Source organism: Henckelia pumila, chromosome 2, assembly GCF_033568475.1.
Source record: "Henckelia pumila isolate YLH828 chromosome 2, ASM3356847v2, whole genome shotgun sequence".
In the NCBI taxonomy this organism is placed as follows: Eukaryota; Viridiplantae; Streptophyta; class Magnoliopsida; order Lamiales; family Gesneriaceae; genus Henckelia; species Henckelia pumila.
Window position 1 is genome coordinate 185705433 of NC_133121.1, and position 13597 is coordinate 185719029.

At 34.0% G+C, this 13597-nt stretch overlaps 1 protein-coding gene across 1 annotated transcript; it reads right to left on the reverse strand.

Annotated features, from left to right (window-relative positions):
- Positions 1-5368: 5368 nt before the first annotated feature.
- Positions 5369-10366, reverse strand: LOC140879172 (ABC transporter B family member 11-like). Its single transcript, XM_073282836.1, has 12 exons — positions 9839-10366; positions 9701-9755; positions 9460-9635; positions 9161-9382; positions 8832-9070; positions 8220-8745; positions 7870-8143; positions 6894-7783; positions 6549-6815; positions 6204-6467; positions 5832-6125; positions 5369-5725 (listed from the first exon to the last, which is right to left on the reverse strand). Exons 1-12 carry the CDS (start codon positions 10139-10141, stop codon positions 5369-5371), a joined length of 3867 nt encoding a protein of 1288 aa, XP_073138937.1. The 5' UTR covers positions 10142-10366.
- Between the last annotated feature and the right edge of the window lie 3231 nt (positions 10367-13597).

A 13597-nucleotide genomic window follows, 5' to 3' on the forward strand; every position in this document is an offset into this window, starting at 1 on the left:
TTTACATAGAGTCATAAAAGCCCTTAGCCACAAGTTGGCTAACCGGGCACCCACTCTTTCAATCACTGGAGGAATGGTTCAAAAATTCCCTCTGCATCCGGATCGTTTGTCAGCTGAAAAGCTTACTTCTTTATTTTCTGTGATTCACAAGATCGCAATAAGGAATTGGACGCCATCTACCAATACAACAGTGGTTACAAAACCACAAGCCCTTGCGCTGTTTGCCATAGGAACTCAAGCTCCTTTGGATTTTGGAAAGTTGGTGTTCGACAATATTATGTCTTTTAGAGAAGGTGGTTGGAAAGCTACCAAGTTTCCTTTTCTTTCGTTGATATATGGAATGCTGAAATCTCAAGGATTTAAGAAAGAGGATGATGAAGAGTTGATTGGAGGAGATGAGCTTATCAAGATTGCACCTGGTTTGCTGAAAGGAAATCGGAAGATTGATCTACCCTGGACTGGTGTCATACCAGTTTTGCCAACACTGAGGCTGTTCCACCAATGACCATTCATAACACTGCTATGTTTGTGTTAAATTCTACTGCAATTTGAGCTCAAATGGCTCCTGCTGAACTGAAAATTGCTCAAGCCAAAGCTGATCTCGAGTACTATGAAGCCTTAATGGCTGAGTACAAGAATAAACTTGGACTACCAGAGCCATCTGGACAAAAAGGGGGAGTAGGATCAAGTGCTGAACAAGCTGAAGAAGAAGATGATTAGAGTCATACTCTGGTCATAATTGGTTTTAGGATTTTCTTATCCTTATCCTTTTATCTTTACAAGTTTGCTCTGATTTGCTTTAATGTGTATTTGCTCTAAGTTTGTAATATATTTTTGAGTTGATTAGTTTGAGCTCCTTATTACACTCTGATATGCTATTAAACTAATTGCTACTCTGACCTAGTAAGTGTTGAGAGTCTGTGTTACCAACATGATCACACAACACTATTTTTTGAGATGATTAAATTCAGGGGGAGCTTTAGTTATATAATCTAGGGGGAGTTATTTGCACTTGTGTGTGTTTTGTCCAGAAAGGCAAAAAAGAGGAGTTTGAAAGAACATGTCGTGCACATGTCTTTTAAAATATTTTCAATTTGCGTTCAATCTATATATTTAGAGTTTTGCCTTTCTTAGACAAGTTTTAAATTTGGTGATATTTATTACTTTCATGGAAAGATTTGATTTCTGATTATACCTTGTTTCCATGATGTGCAGAATCTTATTTATGGAAATATAGTGAAGATCTATTTAAAGGAGAGCTTGGACCGATCAATAGGGATGACAAGAAAAATTAAGAGAGTGGAACGTAGAGAGCAAAATACATAGAGATTTACTGAAGAAATTTTGGAGCGTTGAAGATTCATCATTGAAGAATTTCTGAAGAAAATACTACTGCTACGTTGTGTTGTCGAGTAGTGTTCGAAACACTGAAGAATACACGAGTGAAGTGTTGTTCTGAAATTGGTTCTTTGGTTTTCATTTTTTGGTTTAATTCTTCCTATTGATATTTTATTCTAGTTTTTACTAGTTTTTAGAAAGTCTTTTATTTTCTCAATCTGTTGAGAAAAGTAGTTTTTCGTAAAACAATCACTAGTTGGTTTTGTAAACTGATTTGATTTTCTAGTGATTATTTCGTCATGAGGCATCGTACAAGTACTTAGTACTTGTGCATAATTATTTGTGTGTTATTCACTTTTAATTATTTTATTCCGCTGCATAGTGTTTTCTTGAAGTGTTGACAACACTGAGAGATAACACAAACTCAAAAGCCAAAAAATTATTTCTGGTATTTCTGTGATTTCAGACTATCCAAACCTAACAGAAGTGAAAATATTATTTAAAAGACGGAGATTAATAGAGACGAAAGTTAAATTGAATTATATCTAATCAATAAAAAAGGACAAAAAAAGCCCAATTTTGAGACATATGGACTACTTATTTTTTTAATTTGGTTACATATTGGTTATTTATTTTTTAATTTGATTACTCGGGCTAATATAGCATTTGTCCAAAAATAACACAAAAATTATTTCTAATATATCCTTGTATTCCTTAGGCTTTTGTCTTAATATGAAGTTGTTTAAGTAATTTAATTTGTTAATTTAGTGTGACATTAAATTTTCATGAGCTCATTTCAATAAATATTCATCGTCTTTTGTGTTTTTTTGTGTATCATGGCCATATTAATTAATGGCTTCAAAGTTTTAAGAAAAAAAAATTAATGACTTCAAATTTATTATATTTTACTTTAATTTATTTATTTTAACTTACCACTTGATCATAAAAATTGTATATCTTTATCCACCAATTAGTCAAAGAATGATATTTTTATTTCTGTTTTTTTGTTATTTTCTACATTGATGTATATCTATGAATTTAATTAAAAAAAATTTTAGCTTTCAACTTATTCATGTAAAGGATTTTTAAGTGTGTTAAGGTCTTGCACTATATAAACTTTGGGTAATGCTACATGTACACTGAGGGTTACACGTTGAGTTACACATTGCACTTGAAATTACATGATTATTCATGCACTTTATTTGGAAAAAATCTTTCAAAAATGCATGTAGGATACTCATGTAATTTCAAGTGCAATGTGTAACCCAACGTGTAACCTTCAGTGTACATGTAGCATTACCCATAAACTTTTGATGTTAAATTGTATTCAGTTACAACTACATTAATAGATTTACATATATATATATATATATATATATATATATATATATAGAGTTTTATTATGCTGCCCACCAACCATGCCCACCAATGATGTGACACTATTATATTGGACCTACAATTTATCACATATTTATCACATCAAATAGAATAGTGTCACATCATTGGTGGGCATAGTTGGTGGGCATGATAGGCGGACAGTATAGTAAAACTCTATATATATATATATATATATATATATATATATATATATATATATATATATATATTTGGTTGTTGTTTTACTTCAAATTTTAATATCAAATTTCCAATTGTTGGTTAGATTTTCGAATGCTTACTTTTAGTTATGATTTTCTAAGTAAAATGATGGATAAATAAAAAAAAATTACTTATCCATGTGTAGGAGTTAGTTATCTGCTTGAATCGTGAATTTGCATACATGTTTTTCTCTTCATTGAGCAATAATTAATTGATATTTTTTGTTGTTTAACTGTTTATTCAGATTATATTAAATGGAGTAGTATAGATAATATTTTGTTTATAAATGGAAGCATATAGTATTGCTCTAAATAATTTTGTGATATTTTTTCCAAGTAATTGAGGGGACAAATATATTGATTACAAATATTTATGGACAAATAAAATTTGGGAAGATATTATGTATCTTGTGAAATGGTCTGAATTGTTTATATTGATATCTATGAGATATGTTGATATGACTCAAACTTGTAACAAAAAGTAATATTTTTAACATAAAAAAAATATAATTTTCAATTTGTTGGGTCAATCCAACTCGTAAATTGGCCGTTGATATGGACTAATGGAAGTTTTTTTGAAAAATTTTATTGATAAAAATTTTCAATAATATTGATATATTTTATGTAATTATGTACAATTTTTTTTTTAAAAGTACACCAATTTTTTTTTGGATATTATAAAAATATCTGTTTATAACTAAAATTCATGTCGTATTGGTATTATATATGATATAATATTAAATTAAATTAAATTATTAAAACTTACAAATGTTGATGATGGAAATTGGAGTTACAAAAAGGAGAAATCTTGGTGAACTCAAATTAATTTAATGTGGAAACAAATTATTCTTGTTTTATTAAGGTGTCATAGATTAAATCAAATTGAGTTAATAATTAAGAAAAACGAGTGGTGAGATAAAACAAAAAATCTTTTTCTTCATATCTTTAATTAGAAGTTCAAAAAATGGATAAAATATATCAGCATTAGTGATGATATTGGAAAATCAAATAATTTATTATGGTGAATTGTAATTTCAAACGTAATAAAATAAAAGGTAATTCAAAATAATGTCAAAAGTGTAAGATATATCGGTAAAATTTGACTACGAATTTTCCGAATTTTTTGAAATTTGAAAACTATTTATAAAAAAATGAATATATTGATTTACTTGACGTTGTGAATAATTTTAAGATCAAATATAGTCGTTGAAAAATCACCAAAAATTAAAATTATAAAGGGACGTGAATCATTGATGAATAGGAAAGTAAAACCATTGAGCCCACAGGGGCATAAGCGAGTTGGTAAGGCCTGAGATGACATGAGAAGAAATTCTCCAGCGTTGCGGATTCGATCCTTATGTGGAGCATATTTCCTGCTGAAATATTGTGGGGTATGTTCTGGGGGTTGGCCATGTTGCTCCCTCCCTCAGATCCCTGCCGCTCGTGCACATGCCTCGATTTAACTTTCGCATGAGCCAATGAGTCTCTGACTCATGTGGGATGGGGTCCATTTCGGGGTCAACCTTTTTTTGAAGAAAGTAAAACCATTGAGATTGAATAAAATGAGAAAATATTTTTATTCGCTAAGAGAAAAAGACATATAACAAATAAAATGATACAACGAAATATAAAGTAGTTTAAATTTAAAAGAAAAATGTGAAAACAATGAAATTTTTCAAGTTAGAGTAATATAAGTGATTAATATAATTTTAGAAAAAATATATAATTTTCATTTGTATTTATAGGATTAACTGCTTTTATTTAAAATAAAATTGTTGTATCGTGCAACGCACATGCATTTTTCTAGTTTATGTTAAATATTACAACTCTTCGCATTGTCACTGTTGCGGAGTCTACAGTGTACGGATGTCTTTCTACCAAAAATAGATAACAGACAGATCTGTAGTCTTCTGATCGTGTTGCGAATGTTTAAAGATCAAAACTGACATTCTTGAATATCTCTCATAAATGTCAGTCGCCTTTAAATCCAGTTGCGGTATCTGTTTAGCATCCTTGATTAGACGAGAGTGTTTTCAGTCACTGTACTATGATCAGTCGTTGTCTTCAGTCATCAAATCCTCGACTATATCCAGTCTTGATTTCCTTGAAAATTTCAGTCGTCTGGCCCAGTTGCGGTTCAAAGGTTCGACTGACTTTCATAGACTGTTCAGTTGAGTAACTCTAATTCAGTTGTCCAGCTTTGTTCAGTTGACTTAACTTATTATTTTATTTTTGCCTTTGATTATTTTGTTTAGCACCAAAAGTCGATAATTGATTCTTCAACACATGATTTAGTGAAACATGAATTTGTTAAACTTGATGAAACTAGTAGTTATTAATGATACGAGACTTGAATGACATGTAATTGAAATTGTGATCGACGAACTCAAATACAACTTAAGTACATATAGATTACATGATATAAGTAAACATAATCAAGCACCATCACCACCATCTTGTAATGCAACTAAAGAAGCATAGATGCCATCGCTCTTATTGATCAAATCTTCATGTTTCCCTTGCTCTACGATGGCTCCATTCTTCACAACCGCGATAACATCAGCGTTCGTTATAGTAGATAGCCTGTGTGCCACTATCACAGTGGTTCTGCCTAATGTGACTCGGTCCAAAGCATCTTGAACAACTTTCTCGGATTCGGCATCAAGGGCACTTGTGGCTTCATCAAGTAGTAATATTCGTGGTTTCTTTAGTATAGCTCGTGCAATGGCGACTCGTTGCTTCTGACCTCCGGACAACTGAATCCCCCTCTCACCGACTATCGTGTCATATCCCTAGAAGTTCAAGATTTAGGAGTTACATTACTCAATAATCATTTCACACATTTTATTGTAATACAGTTTTCTAACATAATTGGTTTATTTCAAATAGATAACAAACCTCTTGTAAACTGCTGATGAATTTATGTGCATTGGCCAGCTCTGCTGCATCAAACATTTCAGTTTCCGTGGCGTTACCTTCCTTTCCATAGGCAATGTTGGCTCGAATGGTATCGTTGAATAACACAGGCTCTTGGCTTACTAGCCCCATCTGTTGTCTTAACCACTTCAACTTCAGAGTTTGTATTTCAACACCGTCTAGAGTGATCCGACCTGAATCTGGATCATAAAATCGTTGCAATAAGGATAGGAGGGTCGATTTTCCACAACCACTTTCTCCGACGAGAGCAACAATCTGACAAAAAGAAATAAGCTTGATTGTTTAAACTGACAATTTTCTATGTTAGATACAAAACCGGCCTCGCATTTTTACCTTGCCTGAATGAATTGCCAAGCACAAATTTTTTAAAATCTGAACATCAGGCCTACTTGGATACTTAAAACTGACATTATGAAATTCAATGTCACCCTTTACATTTTCTAATGTGGTCCCGGAGTCGTTAAAAGAGTCTATTTCCGGTTTCTGGTCGAGAAGTGTAAATATAGAAGCTGCACCAGCATTGGCTCTGCCTGCATCTGGTGCAAGAGCCCTCGATTGAGATATCGCCACAGCTGTCATACTAAGTCCAAGAAAAACCTGCCAACTTTGGAAGATCAATGTCTACTTTAAAACGAAAAAAATATATATAGACCAGGATGAAAAGAAAGAAAAACTTACTCGAAAAACATGACCAAACGTTGTTGTTCCAGCATCAACTAATCGAGCTCCAGCGTAGAAACTTACGGCATAAACTGAGTAAAGAAAAAAGAAGGATATCCCATAACCTGCTCCACTTAGTAGACCTTGTTTGGTTCCAAGTTTCAAAGGAACTTCACACTTTTTCGTGTGTAATGCTAGTACTTTCTCTTCTGCAGAATACGAAGCAACAATCCGTATATTCCCAACAGCATCACCTGCGACTTGAGTCGCTTCCTCATACAATTTCTGCAAAAGAAAAAATGACTTGAGTGAGCATTTACATTAAAATTTTCATGTTTCAAAAGTTTTGACAGAAAAGTTGACCTTAGCATCTGCACTAAATCCACTAATAAATTTTATTTGAAGATACCAATGGAGTCCAATAAGAGGTAGCATGAATAGAACTATGAGAGACAGTTGCCAGCTCGCTGTGAAACTAATTATCAAACCTGCAACAGCAGTTGCAATATTTTGTACAAGTAATCCGAGTGAGTCTCCGACCAAACTCCTCACACATGTGGCATCGGTTGAAAGTCGTGAGCCTATTGAACTACTTGAGTTCTCCTTTTTATCGAACCAACTTATTTCCATGTGAACAACCTTTTCAAAGCACATTAGTCTTATTCGCTTAATCAACCTACACCCTGCCACGGAAAAGAAGTACGTCCTTAGAGGTGCCGCCAGAAGAGACACCAAACCGAGAACAACAAACATACAAGCCCAAAAGTTAGAATCCTTCTGAAGCTTATGAGCTGGTTCATAGAAAATTGTTACTACACTGGAGAATAAGAGCCCATAAAGTGGTAGCATGGCACCGTTGACAGCTGCAGCTAAAGAAGCAAGTACTAACTCTGGAATCTCGGGTTTGTTAAGGCGAGCCAACCGGTATAATGGGATTTTATTCTCCACTATGTGTTGTGATGAAGTTGGAAGTTTTGGCTCATGAAACAATGAATCTAATTCATTGATCGGAATGGGAATACTTGTTGACAATGAGAGTGAGAGCGGACTGCTGTTTCCTGTTCCTGATGATCCGCGACTTATGGATTGTAAGAATGAGATAAACTGGCTTGAGTGATGTCCAGAATCAGTAGCAATCTCTTCTCCAGCTCGGTGATTTAATGAACAGTGGGATGAAGATTTGCTAAATTCTTGCAATTTTATGAGCCGACTGTACGTCCCATCAAGATTTTGCGTCAGTTCTGAATGTGAACCTGGTTAGATAAACCATAAGACTATTTTCCCAACAAGCATTGAAAACACCTTTTTATGAATATAAAGATTTTATGAACATAAGAACCTTTTTCTACTATCTTTCCATGTTGGATAACAGCAATGACATCGGCATTCCTGATTGTACTTAATCGATGCGCCACAATGAGTGTTGTTCTGTTGATCATCACCCTGTCTAGTGCTTCCTGCACTGTTCTCTCTGATTCTGCATCAAGTGCGCTTGTAGCTTCGTCTAGAAGAAGAATCCTCGGATCTTTCAAGATTGCTCTGGCTAAAGCTATTCTCTGTTTCTGGCCGCCTGATAGTTGCGTCCCGTTCTGTCCAACCATAGTGTCTAGCCTCTGGAAACATAGAATTTCAAATAGTACTTGTGAGAAACAATATTGAACAGTTAGTAAAGAATGTGGTGTTTGTTACCTGAGGCAGTTTGTCTATGAATTTAGCAGCATTGGCATGTTTTGCAGCAGTTTCAATTTCTTCAATCGATGCATCATCCTTCCCGTATGAAATGTTATCTCTAATGCTCAAAGCAAACAACACAGGTTCCTGGTTTACGAGCCCGATTTTCCCTCTAATCCATCTGAGCTGAAATTCTTTGATATTAACACCATCAATCAGCACTTGACCCGCTTGTGGATCATAAAATCTCTCTACAAGATTTATAACAGTTGATTTTCCGCTTCCACTTGCTCCAACCAAAGCTAGTGTTGTCCCGTCCGGAACTCGTAGAGAAAACCCAGAAAATATTTTCTCATTTGGCCTAGAAGGGTAGCTAAAATGCACGTCATTTAGCTCAACATCCCCTTTTATGTCATCCATCACTCGTCCTCTTCCATCGAAAGGATCGATTCCTGGTTCTCTTGATATTGTATGATACATTTTAAAAGCAGCAACTTGGCCAGCGATTATTGCACTCAAGCTTGAAGATGCCTGACCCAAATGACTGTACAGAAAAAAAGTTTTTTACATGTGCACGCTTCGAGCTCGTTTGTTGACTAACATACATCAAATATGAGGACTGAAACTTACACAGATCCCATTAGGACAGCCATCATTATGCTAAGTGCATCCCCGCCGGAATATCCGTTGTGTAAAATCATTTTGGCACCGAACCATACTGCTAACCCGTAACTACTATAGAGGACTAACCAAGTTACACCATAACCTAATCCCGCGGCCAACCCCTCATGTACACCTGCTTCATAAGCTCTATGTAGTGATTTCTCATACTTAGCAACCGCTTGCCTTTCGCCGGTGAATGATGCAACCTAAACAATAAATGAATCCAGAAATAAGAACTCTATCGCGAACCTAAGAAAAAAAAAAATAGAGATATACATGTGTTGATTATTTATTACAGTTCTTATCGAGCTAATGGTTTGTTCAGCCACAACAGCTGCTGCTGAATTTGCTGATTGCCCCCGTGATATCGACTTCGGTATAAGGGTAGTCATTAAAGCAGCAGAGATGGCAAAAAAAGGGACAACCGAAAGCAAGATGAGACTCAGAATCCATCCCCTTGAAAATGCTATCGCGAACCCTCCAATGAAAGACGTTGAAAGCTGTAAAAACTTGCCTATCTGTAGGTTTTTTCATCAATAAAAACAGAGTTAAAACATTTATTCATCAGGAGAGAGTTTAGAACTTCAAGAATTACCTTTTCATCTATAGCCTTTTGAATCACAACTGTGTCATTAGTCATCGTATCCATAATTTCTCCGGTAGTCGTTTCCGTGTCAAAATATCCAATTTCTTGCCTTAGAATGGCTTTGAGGTACAAATTTCTTATTCGAGTGGCCTGTCTTTCCCCTGTGGTCATCCAGCATGACACCTCTGCCAAGAAGCAAATTAGAGTTCTATCTTCATTACATACTAATGCAGACTTGTAATTTACTAACCGAAAAACGCAGCGACGCCAGACCCCACGGCAAGATAAACGAACTTCAGGGACACCTAAAGATGGTAATATCATGTTGGCCATTCAAAAAATTATAAAATTTACTGTTTAGAGAAATGCAATGCATATATGATAATACCTTGGAAACTTCATTAACGACACTTTTGGTTCCCACATTCTGCCCGAATGAGTCGGCTAATTCGCTGAATAATAATGTCATGATAGGCAGGCATAATCCAGTTGCTATAGCTGAGACAGATCCAATGGCCATCAATGCATAATCTGCCGAGTCTGCAAACAAGAACAGCTTATAGAATGGAACTTTGTTGACTGCTCTAATCTCTTCATCTCCTCTATCTGATCTTCGTTTACTATCCGTGGTTTTCGGTGTTTTATTTTGTCCATCGTGTGTTCCTTCCTGAAAATAGCCATCCTCGGCCATCGTTAATCACCTAATGTAGCGACGGCGAAAGGATATCGAAGCCGACTGAATCGATCAAGCCCACATCCCCATGATCATCATTTATCTCAAGAATTTTGTATTGACAATTAAGCTCAAGAAACCTCAAAAATGCATAAAAGACCTCACTTGCATGAATTACAACAAGACGAATATATTTATTTGCGGATGCTAGAAGAAAACAAGATCCTCTCCGGGTTTGTTGGAACTGAAAATTATGAACATCACGAAGCTTGACTTTGAATATTGTGCAAGAGTATGAAGCATTGACTAATGAAGCACTGAAATCTAGGGGTGGAATAGGGTTGGAACTCTCCTACCCAACTCGCGTCCCCGAAAAGAATTGAAATTTTTTTTTATCTCCCGATCCGGTATTCGACACATGTCGGGACCCGAATATTTGGGATCCCGTCGGGTAGGAAGAGAAAATCTCTATTTTTTTTAAAATTCAAGATTTCGTTATAAAAACAAAAAAATGTGATTATTTTATAAAAAATTATACTTAGAAACTTATTTTTTAAATAAAAAATAAATATTCAACTTAAAACATATAATATTAAAATATTCCGGATAATGCTTCAAGGTTTTAATAAAAAAAAAAGAAGTGCATCGGGTAATTATTAATAAAATATTCGGATACAATTAGTAAATAAATTTAGTTAAGTATATAGTCAAATTGATCTCTTGTTATACATATTTGTTCTAATTAGATAATTATAAATATGAATTAATTAAATTATTAATTTATTTTTTTAAAAAAATACACAATAATAAAATGTCATTTCGTGATTTCACGATTCGATCGTTTCAACAATAAAAATTATGTCAATTAAATCCACAATTAATTGTTATATGAGTTGAAACATAATAATATTTAGCTTCATATATTAATAAAATAATTAATAAAATATATTATTATATTATTTCGGGACGGGTCGGGAATCCCGTCGGGATAAAGTTTTTTTCCGATCCCTCTCCCGATATTAGTCGGGACGAGAAAAATCTCAAAAGTTCGGGTTGGAAAAATTTCGGAAAGGGATTTTTTCAGGATGGGATTCGGGAAGGGTCGAGATTTCGGAAATTTTTGCCACCCCTACTGAAATCAACAGATTTGCAGAATATATATTTTGATTTCCCATCTGCATTGAATAAAAAAAAAAAGCTCTAAAGTATCAAATGGAATCTTCGATTCCCAATAGAAATATTTCTTTAAGGAAAAACGTTGTGCATGTTTTAGATTTTAAATTAAATGCAACTAATTAATGCAACATCGACTCATGAAGCATCATATCGTCTTTCCCATCTTCACTTGCTTTAATATTTCTTTTTGTTAAATAATGACACACATACATGGTGGCAATTATGGTTTGCGGTCTCGACAAAGTTTCAGGATAAAAAAATTGTGTCACTATGAGGCAGATTTATTATTATTATTATTTTTTAATTTCGATGATTTCTCAGTCGTAGTTGAACCATATACCAGATAAAGAAAAGTAAACTAATTAATATCTCGTAAATGCTCGGGTCTTGACCTGGGATCAAGATGGGGTTGGAATATGCATATCTAGTAACATAAGTAAAAAATCTTCGATAAAGATGAAAGTTTGAATTCATAAACAAAACAAATTGAAATGAATTTTAATTCCTTGAAAAATCTTTTCCTTAAGCGTGTTAATGATAATATTAAAATTTGATTTTTAGACAAAAGATTTGATATGATTGTTGGAAAATTATTGGATTATTGGAATGAATGGATTTTTCCATTGTGTATGGAAATTGGGCTTGTAAAGTTAATGGGTGGATGCAGGGGTGGAGCCAGGATCACGCAACAGGGGGGCCAACGAAGAAGAACTGAAAGTGTAAACATGATAGATTTTTTATTTTTTTTAAAAAAATTGAGATATTATTAAAAATAAAAAAAATAAAAACAAGAGAGGGGGAGTAAGCTCAAACCTCTCTCAAGATCTAAACAATTAAATAAGTTTCGAATGAGTTCTAATATAAGAAAGTTGTCGAACATGATCAAAATGCTCAAATTGGATTTTTAATTGCAGCATCTCATGTTTTGCAAAGTTTTTTGGATAAAACTTAGTAGATAAAACGAGATTCATTGCATTCAATTTTCTGCTAGTTTATTTAACACTGTCTATTGTATCTTTATCAATTAAATTACATTATGATTCATGAATATAGTAAAAATACGTTGTTATCCACAAATATTTTTGACCAATTATTCAACATATAGAAATAGTCAAACAAAAATAATCAAAAACGCAAAAATTAACAATGCTAATTTCATTTTTTACAATAAATTTTAGTATTTCTAACATTGATATCGAATGTGTTGTCCCATAATTAAATGAAACAAAGATTTAAAATAAGAAAAAAATAAATAGAATAATTAAGAAATATATGCTCTCAAGAAACCAAAACCTAATTTTTTGAGAAAAAAATGATTTAAAATACACGATATGAAAAAAAATACACAAAAAAACCTGAAATCATTTACGAAATGCCCTTATATCTTTTTTTAAAGCAAAACGACCTTAAATCTTAATTGAGTGTTGTGTGTCACTGTGTTGGTCGTCCACTCGAAAGAGTCGAATAGAAAAAATAAATCAAATATCCAATAAAAAAAAGAGTTTGATCGCCACTTAAAATAAATTACTTTATTTTATTTGAGAAGCCAATTTATTATATATTAAAAAAAATGGGGCACAATCCATTAAAATTTATTAAAAAGAATATCAAACAAAACCAATATATATATATATATATATATATATATGATGTTGTCCCACATTGGAAAAATAAGTTGGAATGAGAGAGTTTATATTGTGTTACACTTTGAGAATGTGTAAGAATAATTGATCAAGATGCTCTCTCTCGCGCACCCCCCCGTGCACGCCTGCGCAGGGTGGGTGCAAATCTTGGGTCCGATTTGAACTGGAAATGACTTGACTTGTGTGTGCAAGCGTACGTGTGCGACCCGGGTGCGTCGAATGTCGGACTGATCAAGGCAATAGTGCATTCAGTCCATACGAACAGAAGCCCTCCTCCACCATAATTTCCTCTGGTTCGCTGCATTTACTACGTGCTACTGCTCATCTTCGTCTTCTTCTTATTTTTTAAGCTTCGAGCTTTCATCCGATAACGTTCAGATACAAGTTTAGTTCGCTTGTGTGGTGCTCTCGTGCGACGCGGCCACACCGTACTTCCGTTGTATCCTGGGAGACAGACGTCTGTTGTTATACTCCAAGCACATCCGAGAAACTGTACTTCGTACAGGCCTCGGTTTCCTTCCCATTTTTCCCTTCCTCATTTCCGTACTGTTCACTATTGTCTTGGCTACTGGTGGCTTTGGTTCGTGACAAATTTCGAATAACAAACTTAAAACAGATTTTCTTCGTCATTCGGTTACGTGAATCAAGTTCATAT

What these genes read in the sequence shown, in the direction of transcription:
- LOC140879172 (XM_073282836.1), bottom strand. Translation starts at nt 10,141, where the DNA reads ATGGCCGAGGATGGCTATTTTCAGGAAGGAACACACGATGGACAAAAT. An exon ending in CGTTTGGTCATGTTTTTCGA is followed by an intron (nt 6,468 to 6,548) that starts GTAAGTTTTTCT and finishes CAAAGTTGGCAG; the next exon opens with GTTTTTCTTGGACTTAGTAT. An exon ending in TCATCAGCAGTTTACAAGAG is followed by an intron (nt 5,726 to 5,831) that starts GTTTGTTATCTA and finishes TTGAACTTCTAG; the next exon opens with GGATATGACACGATAGTCGG.